At 36.0% G+C, this 14,119-nt stretch overlaps 3 protein-coding genes across 3 annotated transcripts; 1 reads left to right on the forward strand and 2 right to left on the reverse strand.

Annotated features, from left to right (window-relative positions):
- Nucleotides 1-530: 530 nt before the first annotated feature.
- LOC113351125 (leucine-rich repeat extensin-like protein 3) lies at nt 531-1,100 on the reverse strand. The gene has a single exon (XM_026595176.1). The coding sequence runs from the start codon at nt 1,098-1,100 to the stop codon at nt 531-533; it is 570 nt and encodes a 189-aa protein (XP_026450961.1).
- Nucleotides 1,101-2,511: 1,411 nt separating this feature from the next.
- On the forward strand, nt 2,512-5,686 carry LOC113351127 (U-box domain-containing protein 34-like). The gene is made up of 9 exons (XM_026595177.1): nt 2,512-2,740; nt 2,838-2,959; nt 3,042-3,160; nt 3,262-3,383; nt 3,467-3,765; nt 3,851-3,952; nt 4,090-4,521; nt 4,596-5,339; nt 5,437-5,686. Exons 1-9 carry the CDS (start codon nt 2,512-2,514, stop codon nt 5,626-5,628), a joined length of 2,361 nt encoding a protein of 786 aa, XP_026450962.1. The 3' UTR covers nt 5,629-5,686.
- A 7,213-nt stretch (nt 5,687-12,899) lies between these two features.
- Nucleotides 12,900-14,119, reverse strand: LOC113353349. Its single transcript, XM_026596983.1, has 2 exons — nt 13,325-14,119; nt 12,900-13,250 (listed from the first exon to the last, which is right to left on the reverse strand). The coding sequence occupies exons 1-2, from the start codon at nt 13,972-13,974 to the stop codon at nt 13,217-13,219; spliced, it is 684 nt and encodes a 227-aa protein (XP_026452768.1). The 5' UTR covers nt 13,975-14,119; the 3' UTR covers nt 12,900-13,216.

Raw genomic sequence — 14,119 nt, forward strand, 5'->3', positions numbered from 1 at the left:
ACATCAAAACAACTTAACAAGAATGGACTATCTAGTCTATGCTTAACTCGACAGTATGTAGCACAACTATTTTCACATCTCAATTTTGGTAACCAGATGAAAACCTTATAAATAAATGAGCTAAGTAATGTAACATCCATGAGTGTAATTAGTCACTTATTTGATTCACCCACCGCCTTGATAATATGATGCACAAAGTATATGATAAACAAAAATCAATATAAGTATGAGGAGCCTAAAATGAATGAAATGCGGAATCTTTTTTCCAAATATTTTTCAAATTTATATACAATAAATAATTAACAAACTCAAATTTCACTTTAAGAGGGAACCACGCCATATTACATTTACAATGGTTCTAAAGGAAATGACCATTAACAAAACGTGATAAATAATTTTCTTTAGCTTTCAAATTTATACATACAAATACATAATAGAGCACCCAAAACTATAAATTGCATATACCACGGCTTGAGACTTTCAACCACTTAAATCATGTTGGAGTTTCTTCCAAAAAAACCTCAGGAGTTTTACCAGGAGAGACTCATCCCATGACATTGATGACAACATGCCAGAAATAGAAGAAAGAAGGATGCAAAATAATAAGGAAACGAAATTTGAGTTGCTTGGGATGTATAAAAGTAGTAGTAGGGATTCGGATAGTTATGAGGTCCATTGGTCGTTGATGATGGGGATGAAGGTATATTTCCATTAGTGGTTGGTGGTGGCATGTTTTCCCATGAAATTTCAGAAGGTGGAGGTGGTGGTTTCTGCGATGTTTGTGCTGGAGTTGGTTTTCTGGGTGATGGTGGTGGCTGTGGGGAGTGAGTGGTAGGAGACTTAGGAGTTGGGTAGTGAATGGTTGATGGTGGGGGTGACGATGATCGAGGTGGTGGAGGAGACGAAGGTAACAATAGAGGCGGTGATGAACATATAACTGGGCAAGTAGTACATTCACTAATACAAAGTAACTGATCTTCTTCGGACGATAACGAAGATCTTGTAAAAACAACAGTGGCTAAAGTTCCCACCATTAGCAATTTGATTAAGCATCCTCTCAAGTATGTTAAACCAGCAGCAGTTCCATGACAAGTTGCCATATCAATTGAACACAACAATCATAACCCTTGAATAAGCTAACTAGTTTGTTTTGGTTCCTACGTTTTGTATTTATAAAACTTCAAATGATTTGTAACATCCCATGGACAAGTGTAAAGTTCACATTTGATTCTTTCTTCAACGAATACTCATTCCAAAGTGTAAAGTGCATATTATGTATTTAAACTTTTAGCACCGTGTCACTACTTCAAACATCGGGCAACAAAGGGACTTGGGAGTGGAAGGGATGCAAATCCTTTGTCACCAGACACATTTACACCGAGAAAGCGAAAGACAACAAAAAAATTAGCCCCAAAAGTACGTAGTTCCTTCCTCATACACGAAGGGAATGCATAGATGCGATTGCCAGCCTCTTTCATTCAAAGCGTGTTTGGCAATCCCAATAAAATTCTCTTTTTTTTTTCTCAACTTTTACTAGTACTAATCGTTTGATACCTTTCTCCAAACACAATCTTACCTTTTTCTTTTCAGAAATCTCTTCCTCCAGGTTTTCTAGCTTTGTTCTTGATTCGTCTCACCTCACTTGTCTTTTCCTTAGCTTTGCTAGTTTCTTTACTTTCTTGATCGCCTGCCATCTGCAGCGGGTGGATTAGTGGTTCGGTTCGGTTCCGTTCATTTTCACCGTTGAAATGGCTTATATGCAAACCCTACTTCTAGCTAGTGCATGCATGTTTAGAGGAGATTTGTTTTGATACACATATTGTAGACACTTTTCAACATTTTTATGGGAACTTTGACTCCTAGTGGTTTGCACGTTAATCATTAATTTGGGTATATTCCCTTCGCTACTTCTGTCGTGAGACTCGTGACAAGCTAGCTAGTGGACTCAGCTAACTAAGCTAAAATTGGTAGTAAATTGCATTATCTCGCGATTTATGTTGAAATTCTAGCGATCCCCATAGTCTATAGTTTTCATGACTTCGGTTTCTTGTTTATTCCATATTCTGGCGCTCTCCATAGTTCACGACTTTGATCTTTATAGGACAATAATCTGTTAGACCCGGAGCAGATGTCTCTGTGGTGCAGTGGTGGATTGATACCAATGATCAAAATTCGAAACTATCAGCACCCAAAAAAATTCCACTTGACATAAAAGTCGGTTCACGCAACAAATTATTGGTGAGTTAGACAAGGAAAAATAAGAATACACTGGAAGAAATATACACTTAGTTGCACCCCACCACTTTTAACGGTTAAATATTGTCAACTCGAAGACTTTTCAGCTTCCAGGTTCAGCTTCCAATTTCAACGAACAACCTCTCAAAAAAAGAGTTCAATTTCATTTCTTCAATCCTTTGTAAGTAAACTCAATTCCAATCCAGAAGTAGCTAGGGTTCATGTTACAAAGAGTTTTTGAGGACAAAAACAATCTGTTCAAATTAAGCTAATTAAATGTCTAGTATTAAAACAACCAGTACTAAAACAACCAGTAGCGATGGTAGTCATTCATTATCGCCAACATCGTTGGCAGGCACAAGAACATTGGTGGCTGTGGCAGTAAGGGGAAGTAGTATGGGTAGTCGACAAGCTGTTCGGTGGGCGGTTGATAATCTTATTTCCATTGCAGATAGATTCGTTCTTGTTCATGTCATGCCTCCCCTTAATACCATTTCAACTCCATGTATGTTATCCCTCTCTCCATCTCTCAAATAATTTATGTGTTGAATGTGCTCCCCTATGTTATTGATGACAATTGTGGGTTCATTTTTTTTTCTCAGCGGGAAATCGCATCCAAATCAGCGAAATGGATCCAACCATTGTAGCTATGTATAGGCAAGAAGTTAAAGCAAAATGTGAAGAAGTCTTTCTCCCATTCAAAACATTATGCAGATCAAAGGAGGTTTGCTTATGATTCATGTCATGAACCTTTTTCCCGATTTTACTTGACGTAGTCTAAGCTTTCGGTTTTATATCATGTGTAGATGGAGACTTTGATTTTGGAGGATGAAAATCCTGCTTATGCACTCCTGAAGTACATTACAAGAGCCGGTTGTAACAATTTGGTATTGGGTTCTTCTACTTCTTCAAACTTCGTCGGAAGGTAATACTAATCCTAAATCCTCAGTTCATAATCTGTGTTTTTGCAGAAAAACAATGACATTTTAGGAATAACATAAATATTTTTGCTTGGCAACTACGCAGGAAATTGCAGGGTCAAGATGTGCCAACAACACTTATGAATTTTGTCACTACCACATGCAATATATTTGTCGTATCAAGAACCAAAGTCATCTCAAAGTTGATCGACTCCTACTCTAATCCGGGTATTCACAAAACAAAATAATTATTTCGATTTTCGTTTGCTTCTTGATCTCTTTTCTTATTTATTCTGGCTTGATCCTTGCAGAAGACGCGGAAGAAAATAGAAACCACGAATTTTCAGTTACTATTAATAGAGAAGTATCCACTATCCATCCACCTTCTGAAGCATCAGAATATGGTGGTGATGATGACTATTCTGCACCAGTATCAGAAGTCTTTACCGACGTACCGTCTCGAAAATTCACCAATGGTGATTCTTTCGCTGGTGCAACAGTAAATTATAAGCGCCAGATGAGCCGCACAAATGGAAAGAAGAACTTGTTAGAATTACCAAAGGGTAACGAACACGATTTCATGGCTTCAGCGTTTAAGGAGTCCAAGAAGGTACTAAATTTTGCAGACTCTAGTTTTGTTCATGATTTTTTCGTTCCTCGGTGACGCATTGCGATTAATCATCATTTTTGTGCAGTTTGAGCTTCAAAGTGAGCTATCCGGATTGCAATCTGAGCTACGCCATACGCTCGAAATGTATGATAGAGCTTGTGAAGATCTTGTACATGTACAAAAAAAGGTGACCTATTTTAAGTTTTTAGTCCACAACTATACCATGAACCGTGTCTCTATTTTGCAAACATATATATATATATATATATATATATATATATATACACATATATACTCGGTTTAATTTTCGTATTAATATTACAGATCCAGTCGATTTCTTCTGAATGTGTTGAGGAAGCGTCAAAAACACGAGCTGCAATTGAAAGAGTAGAAATGTGGAATAAAATTGCTGAAGAGGAAAAATCCAACTACTTAGAAACCACAAATGAACTTGAAGTGGCAAGACAATTGCTGTCGCAAGAAGTCCACGAAAGACAAAAGGCAGAACTGAATGTCATAACAACGTTTACGGAGAGACAGGTTTTGATTGATGCTCTTTTCTCGGGTGATAGAAGGTATAAGCGGTTTACTAGAGATGAAATTGTTGTTGCTACTGGTTCGTTCTCGGATGCTAAAGTTATCGGTGAAGGAGGATATGGGAAAGTTTACAAATGTACACTTGATCACACACCAATGGCTGTTAAAGTTCTTCACCCGCAGGAGTTTCATTCTAAGAAAGAAGAGTTCTTAACCGAGGTACTTATTTGATATCAATGTCTAGATTAATTTATTGAACTAAGCTAGATTAACAAGTTCTGCAATCTTGGCAGGTTGAGGTTCTTAGCCAACTATGTCACCCACACTTGGTTTTACTGCTAGGGGGTTGTCCTGAAATCGGTTGTCTAGTTTATGAATACATGGAAAATGGGAACCTTGAAGAACGTCTCTTTTGTGAAGGTGGAACGGAACCTCTTCCATGGTTCATCCGGTTCCAAATAGCTTATGAAGTAGCTTGTGGTCTTGCATTCCTGCATGGGACCAAACCGGAGCCAATTATTCATCGCGATTTGAAGCCAGGGAATATCTTACTAGGCCGAAACTACGTGAGCAAAATTGGAGATGTCGGGTTCGCAAAGTTTATGACATCTATTGTTCCTGACAATGTTTCCATGTGTAGAAATTCTACCCTTGCAGGCACACTCAACTATATGGACCCTGAGTATTACAGAACCGGTGTCATTAGACCAAAATCAGATGTATATTCTTTCGGAATAATTGTTCTCCAAATGTTAACCGCTCGTCCGGCAAATGGGTTAGTAATGAGTGTTGAAAACGCGATTAGTTGTGGTCTTTTTGTTGATATTTTAGACAAGTCAATTACAGATTGGCCACTTCCTGAAGCACAAGAATTAGCATGGCTTGCATTGCGATGCGCAAGATTAAGATGCAGAGATAGGCCTGATCTTAGATCTGAGATCCTTCCTGTGCTTGAAAGGTTCTCAAATCTTGCAAATATTCAGTTACAGAAGGCTGATAATTTCATGCCAAGCTACTATTTCTGTCCCATACTTCAGGTATGAATTATGTATACACCACTAACGATGGCGAAACCTTCGTTCCTTCTCCTATCTAAATGAGTTATTGATTTGTTACTTCATTTGGGTATTGCAGGAAGTAATGGAGGATCCACACATTGCAGCCGACGGATTTACGTACGAGTACTCGGCGATCCAGAAATGGGTTGAGAAGCAAAAAGTATCCCCAGTAACGAGAGTTATACTCCCACATATCAGATTAACCCCAAATCTTACTTTAAAGTCTGCGATACAAGAATGGAAGCAGCAACAGGTTCAAACTGCGTGAATGAAAACCGGTTCTAGTTGCCATGATTGAACTGAGAATTCCCATACTGACAATTCAAATTTTGTATTTGCAAAGGGTGTGTTGAAATTCCGTTTTTGTGATTTGGTATTCTTATCATATAAAAATTTGTATTGTGAGACACTGATGTATATTATTCTGATCTGAATGGCTGAATATAAGTAATAACTTCGAGTTGGAGCTTTATAGCTTGTTTGGAAATCGGAAGCAGAAATAGTTTTCAAAGGTTAGAAAAGTGAAAAGTTGTTTAGTTCGGATGTTAGGAATTGGATGTTAGCCAATGTTTAGAAGTCTTCGTTATTTCCTTATTCTAGTATGTTTTTATATTTAGCATTCTAGTTACTTTAGGAATTCTAGACTCTGGTTAGTAGGTACAGGCCTAGCTATATATATGTAGTTGTTAAGTCCTGGAGAGGGGATCTTATTTTTTGTTCATCAATAATTCATTCTTTTCTTGCTTCTTATTCTTTTGGCATTTTTTTTCTCTTCCCACCCTGCAAGGCTGCAGACTCATTCACGAAGCAGAAATACTTTTCAGAAGTCAGAAAACTGAAATACTTTTCAGAAGTCAGAAAACTGAAAAGTTAGGTTTCACAAAAAATAGACTTTGTTCTACCGGAAGTTATCTTGAAATTCGATTTTCAAACTAACTTTTCACTTTTCGACTTAATTAAGTGGAAAAACTACTTCTTATGCAATATCCAAACACTAAATATTATTTTTTCTCTCTTTAAAAATATCAGGAGGTTAATAACTTAGGGTTTCCAACCATCTCCCTTGCTTCGTCATTCTTATCAGTGGATCAGGAGAGGAGGTGCTTCAGATCTTGCGACACTAATTCGCTGCGCCAGTAAATATACACGGATACACCTATCCACGACCTGACGGCCGGTGCTGCCTGGATTCCACAGCTCATGGAGACAAATCAAGGTGACGAGTCTTTCTCTGACGAATCTGATGTCGAGTATGAGACGTGGAGTGAACACAGCGATATTGACTACAATGCCGAGGAAGAAGAAGGAGCTTTTTTTCTAGAACAACGCCGAGTGAAAATCAAATCCGTTTTTCATATCCTTCAACATAATATATCCGTTTTTCTAGGTCTGACAGACAATGAAGAAGCTGATGTGTGCGCGGCACTGGAATTTGTTTATACTGAGTGTAAGAAGCAGAATTGGATAGCCTCATGGCCTGAGAGTGCTACTCATGTTCAAACCCTGATAGATCATGCTATTGCACGTCGCCATTGTTTTATTATAAACGTCGGTAGTATAGATGGAAAGCACGGATGCTTCGGAGTTATTATTCGTGACTACCGTGGCAAACCCATCGTCGCATATTCTGGATATGATGCAAGCTCTCTTTCAGATATTTACCATGAGATGCAGGGAGTAAACAAAGCCATGGAGCTTGCTATTAACTTTAATCTTACATATATTCATGTGTACTGCAGATTGTCAGGTGTAGCCTCCTTTCTGGTGTCCTGCCAACGCCTCCTTCATCGATGCTTCTGTAATGATGGTAAGCCTTCTATAGAAAGAAAACAAGGTTATTATGCAGGGCCTATTATAACAGAAGTAAAGTGGTGTGAAAAATGTGTATTAAAACATTTAACATTTTGTCGATCTGATGAAAAAGAAAAAATCTCCAATCTTGTTTGGGAAATTATGGATAAACTCCCCCAACTTGAGAAGAAGCATCTCAATATCATGGATAGTAAAAGGTCTTGGAATTACCCTGTCGGTTGTCTTGCAACGTGTGGGAAGTCATGGGAGATGAATCCATGGGAGTTGTGCAAGCACAGGCAACTGACGGAAATTCTCTACAAAGAAGCAAGCGGTGAGTCTGGATTAACTGTATTCGCAATAAGTGAATGATGGTAGTTTTAAATCCCGAATCTTACCCACCACGTCTCCGGGAATTTGTAAAAAATAGCTCGAGACATCAATGGTTATTGGAATCAGAAATGATTGTCGATTAATTCTTACTTCATGTTTGGAAATGTAAATAAGTTTCTTTCCTATGGTAATTCGTTCCTCGATTTCATTAACTCTTTTACCGACTCATGAACCAATTTAGTAGATATGTAATTCGAGTTTACGAACTATGGCAACTTGAGTTATTTAGTAATCTCACTTTTTTGAGGACCAACCATCAAAATATAACGTTCAAACAACTCATAAACCTACTACTAATATGACACAGATCAATTGACCTGTGCACCGCAGTATAAAATAACTTGAGTAAATTATTATAATCGCTTAGCATGAAATTAATTAAAAAAAAATCATAAAAGTATAATGTTATGGATCAATCTTTACAACACGGCATGAATAAACAGGAGCTCCAGTCTGTAGACTAATGGACTCGGTCACCTTGAAGAATTTATCATTGAAGGATGCTGCCTCTACAAATAGGGCAAGTTTTTTGTCTTGAATTTCCCGGCTTCAACCATTCATTGATGCAATTGCGATGAAATTTGTGTTTGCACCTCCTAATCATACACATCTTATTACCTTCATCATCCTTTTGGCGTACATCATATAAATTCCCCAAACAAATAGCACATTCAGATGACACGGCTATGGGTGGATGTTTATAATCCGAAGGTGGAGCTCGCTGTTGAGTATTGCTCAAAGAAGTAAATTCATCACATGAACCATGATCGTCTACTGTTAAGTTAATGATTTCGTTTTGAAAAGCACAAGGGTCATTGTTTTCATGTACCACACTTGGTTGACGAGGAGGTATCAGTTGTTGTACTGGTTGAGTTGTTTGTATGGATCGTGCATTCAAATATGGTCGGGAAGCTGGATGCGGTCCTTCATTTGCTTGTATACTTTCCGGATCCAGAAGAAACCTCCGGTGCAACAGCACCCCAAAGAGACGCTGAAACAGATTATAGGTGCCATCATCATATTATATATATATATATATATATATTTTTTTTTTTTTTTTGGAAAACAAGGACTACTGTTGATTAGTTGGAAGGGGAAGACTTGTATATATAGCCACACAGACAGAAAGAGATGTTATATTGGACACAAAATTGATTAAAAAGACCAAAATCAACAATTTCTAAGTGAAAGTTTTGATAGTGTTTTTACACAAAATTGGTTAAAACGATCAAAATCAACAATTTTTGGGTGAAATGAACAGTTAGATTTTGATACTGTTTAAATGGACAAAAATATAAAAATAGGCAGGATGTAACCAGTTTCATCGTGCCCATTTTCAAATATTTTTTCTTATTTTTAATTTACACAGGATGTATTCAGTTTCATCCTTGCTATTTTTTAAATTTAAGTTAGGATGAAACCAGTTTCATCCTTACTATTTTTTTTTTGGCCATTTCACCCAACTATTTTTTACTCGTCCATTTGAACCGTGATTTAAAAATATTTGGACAAATGACCTATTTTTCGGTGTTTTTATGGACAAGAATAAAAAAAATACTGTTCAATTATCCAGTTCTGGATATTTCACCCAGAATTTTGTTTATTAATTAACTGGAATTGACCAATGTGTCCTTGTCTTCCTTAATTTTGGGTGAAAAAGACTTTCGATCGGAAGAAGAACATGCTTCTTCATCCTCAAACATATTTTCTTTCTTTTCCCCCAACAAGACCAGATCTAATGACGGTCACTATTACGACAATTGATAAAACCATTGTTTCTGAGTTATAATTCGGAAAAACAAACATCGCCGCCACAACCACCAGCAGAGAGGTACATGTTACCTAATAGTTAATCGATTATGCGGATGAGAAAATGGGTTTTCTTAATGCTTTATTTTTCATGAGATTCCAAACTTAAATTCTTTGAGATTGATTCTTAGATTCACTTTAAAAAATCATTATTAGCTATTGATGTCTTTGTTTTGATAGTTTATGATTCTGATTGAATCCATTTGGGTTGTATGAATTTGATACCAAACTTAAATTATTCATTCAACCAATTTGATTTCAATTTGGGTTAGAATAGTTCTTACATATGAATTTCTATTTCGGGGTTTGATTTTTAGGTATATGTTGATGAAGTAAGGGATTATGTAGTGATGGATTAAGAGGTTGTTACTGATACTTATGTATTTGGAAGTATTATGTGGATTGTCTTTGATTAGGCCATGATGATGAGAAATGGTTTTGAGTGATTATTTTTTTTTTTGTGAATTGTTAAATGTGTGGAATGCAATTTGGGTTTGTTTGTGGTAACCAAACTTCAGCACTGAAATATGTTCCAACATCTAATTTAATTTTTCACTGTGAATAATTATAGGTGAATGCATCAATTTAATTTTTTATTTTTTTTTGTGTTAAAGTTGAACTTTTTATCAGCTTGGTGGTCATCTTCCTTATTTGGATCATAGCAATAGTATAGAGCAGTTTAATAAGAGTAGGGTGCTCATTACTGATGTTCTATGCAGGTTCATTTCTACGAATTTTGAACTTAGATAGTGTTCACACGCTGGAACCACTCTCTCAAGGCCAAACTTATAGGTACTCGTTCCTAATGGAGAGGCCAAATAATTGTGATGCTGGAAACATTTTTACATTGAAAGGAGGTATAATACTTCTTCTCCTACTAGTCCACATCGCTAGCAGTGGGTTTCCCATCCCTCAATCTTTCTTTAGCTTCTTTTAATGGAGAAAACTCTAGAAACTCCTCATTTACAAGGATAAGTGAAGGGTATCGATTTCGGCGTAGGAGGTCGTTCAATTCTGGAATATGGATTTTGATTGAAAATGTATACAGAAATGATGTAGCCCATACACATGTATACAATTTAAATTCGTTTTGTCATATCATAATGAATTTTTTGGTTTTATCAATTATAAATGCTTTCATTTCTTATAATAAAACTTGAATAAATCCAAGTAAATTACAGATTAAGCCTGAATGAAACCAATTTTATCCTGCATTGAAAGACAGATTTTTGAGTAGGATGAAACTGGTTTTATGATGCTTATTCTGACAAAAACATATATTCATTCTCTGCACAATCATAAGTAGACAATTTTTTCTTTCGACGAAACCAGTTTCATCCTGCATATTTTGACGAAAATATATACTTTTTTGTCCATGTATGTACCTGGTTTTATCCTGCATATTCTCACAAGATTATATGAAATTAGCAACAAATTATAGTGAATTAAATTTTTCATATTAATTGACCTCCAACTAAGATATATACATTCTTAGATGAATTCATTTTCATAATTGTAAGCGAATAAACATTTTTACAACGAACATTGATACTTTTTTTGGTAGCGACTATATTGATAACCAGCCTAATGAAATGACGGTCATAGTTCCCGTTCAACTTCCAATAATTACTTCAATCATTCATAATTCATATAGAAGGTCTCCTCGTTTTATGCTCATTTCATTCCTTGGAACTGCTCCATCTTCATAGTCACAACCATTAGTCATCACAATTTTATGAGGTCGAGAATATATATTTTCAAAGTAACGAATGCAAAACCAAGTCTTGATTTAGTTTGTTTTATATAAATGAAAAAAAGTAAAATAACCAATGTTAATACATGAAATAGGCTCTTCTAGTGTCACCACATGATGAAATCAGTTTCATCCAGTAATAAGACAAGGTATAACTAGTTGTATCCAATGAAAACACAAAATGAAACCAGTTTCATCTTTTTTTAAATTTGGATAAAACAATTTTAGCTCAATTCAAAACAGGATGAAACCAGTTTCATCCAATTATAAGCATGGATGAAATTAAGACAATTTCAAAACAAACTATATTATTTAAAATGTGAGTTGAGGCAAAACATGTATGAAAACAATTTCATCTCAATCCAAAACAGGATGAAACCAGTTTCATCTCAATCCAAAACAGGATGAAACCAGTTTCATCCTAGTATAACATGGACAAAAGTAATTTCTGTTCGTTCTAAAATAGTGGTAACACATGATGTATTTGGATTCATCTTGTAATAAAAAAGGATGTATCTGGAATCATTCAGTGATAATAAATGATAAATTGTACTCAACCAATTATAACACAAGATGTAACTAGATTCATCTAGTGATAATAAATAATGAGATAAGCATATTCTCTGTATAACGTACCATATGTAAATTCGCTCTAACTAAATCTGGATGAATCCAATTTCTTCCTAGTTCGAATAGGTTAGAGAGAAAATCAATTCACAACATACAAATGACAATTTTGTAAACCTGGATGGATGATTCTGGTTTCATCCTGGTTTAATGGGTTAGAGAGAAACGATTTGGTATGAAATCAATTTCACAGTTAACATAAAACCATTTTTGTAAACCATGATGAATGATTCAAGTTTTATCCTAATTTAAATGGGTTAGAGAGAACCAATTTCATATGCAGAAGAAACCAATTTCATTATTACAAAATAAATTTCAAAGAAAACCTAAAATTAATAGATAAACAATAATTACCCTTTTCGTGGTAACAATTAAGAGATCAACTGGCTAGGGTTTCTGATGGTGGTAACATAAACTTACGATTTGAAATCATGGTGGTGGTGGTGGTGGTGATTAATGTAGATGAAACTAACGTGGGTTTTTGTTGTCAGTGGTGGTGGTGGTGATGGTTAATATAGATGGAAGAGAGAGTTTGATCAGTTATGGTGGTGGTGGTGCAGGAGAAAGTTTGATGTACAAAAAGAGAAAGTTTTGATGTACAAGAAGAGAAAGTTTTGATGTTAATGGCGGAGAAAGCTTGAGCAAACTTTCTGCTCATGAAGAAAGATGGAAGACGATAGATATTTTTGAGATGACGTAATAGAAAAATTAAAGATGCTTCAAGGGTACAATAGCCAATATGCTATTTAATTCTTTCCCGTCCATTTCATTCAGGCGGAAAGTTTATCCGTCCATTTGACCCAGAAAAAGTACATTTTTGGCTAAATAGTCCATTTTCTGTATATTGGACAAGGAAAAGAAAAAACCTAATCCTTGCTGGACCCTAAAAACGCAATATATAGCCAGTGGTTTTTTTTTTTGTTTCTTTTTCAGGACGAGATTCTTGCATGTATCAAGAACATCTCCTCTTTCAATTTTACAAGGATGAAATATTTTTGTTTGATAAATAAAAGAGATTCTAACACTATTATTTTAAGTGAAATAACATGCAAAAAACACGAACGCATGCAAGAACCATCAGAACACTAAATATCGAACAGAAACCCGTAATAAATATTCAATGACCACAGCTAATAAGAAACAGATTATTGATTCTGGTGCATTTAACCAAAGCTCATGGAGGGAGCAGTTTTGTAGAAACATAAACAGAAAATTCCAAGGATTACATCAATAGTGCCTTCCAAACGATGGCAAACAGTATGTAATTTTATCATAAGACTATGGATCCCAGTAAATGTGGCACGCCTATCAACGACAGCTAGCCTTCCCTTGCTTCAAGTCTTCCGGCCTGGATATGACATCCACTAATGAAAAAACGAACTTTATCTTCTCCGGCTAGGATCTTATCAATTGTTTCGGTTGCATGGAATTCAATCATAGCATACATTGGTTGACGTCGTTGAGGGGGCCTAACTTCTTGCATTCAGATGCTTTCAACACAATTTTCACCATACGTCCTGCAATTAACAATGTTAATTCTGACTCAAACAAATTCCAATAACAAATAACATTATTGGATAACAATTATTACCTGACAAAGAATTCACGAATTTGATCTTCTGAAATTGGAAATCCTCTAGAGAATATAACGAACAAAGTTCGTTTACATGGTGGAATAATTTCTACTGTTGGTTGTTCCTCAATTGTTGTCAATAGTGATGAGGTCTTAACAAATTCAGAAATATTCTCACCCTGTGTAGTACCAGATGACGAACCTGCCTCGACCTTAAGTGACGTAATGGGTGCCGAATTATCGAGGTCTACCTCGGGAATATTAGTGTCTTCATCAGCACGATCATTAACCAGATCATTAGGATTGTCACCGAAACCATTCTTCAACATCGCTTTTCTCAAGATATCTGCAAACATTATGGAGCAAAGATTTCCTATTATTAGTTTGAGAGAAGAATACCCAATTGCTCCATGTTCGAACAGATATTTCATAGAAACGTACATTGCAGACCCAGAATCTCGTATCAGTGTTAACGTTGTATTCATATCTGTTACTGCAGTGCGGTGAAAAGGAGGAGGACGAGTATTGGCAATGATATAATGCACTGCCGATACCGCTTCATCGTATGCGGAATTCGTTATGATATCGCTTTGATATTTAAGTAATTCGATTATGATAATGGGGTACCCCAACTCTTCCATGAACAACCATAAAGCAATCACTGCCATCGAAAGCAAAGGATTTCCCTAAGGTAATCGCTAAATATCTGTATAGATCTCGATCGATCCTGTGGAAGAACCTCAGTTCCTGCATCGTCATTTTCTCATCATGATAAGAGGCCATAATTGAGAGATGAACACACTGAAATATGAA

The sequence above is a fragment of the Papaver somniferum genome, chromosome 2 (assembly GCF_003573695.1).
Source record: "Papaver somniferum cultivar HN1 chromosome 2, ASM357369v1, whole genome shotgun sequence".
Lineage (NCBI taxonomy): Eukaryota > Viridiplantae > Streptophyta > Magnoliopsida > Ranunculales > Papaveraceae > Papaver > Papaver somniferum.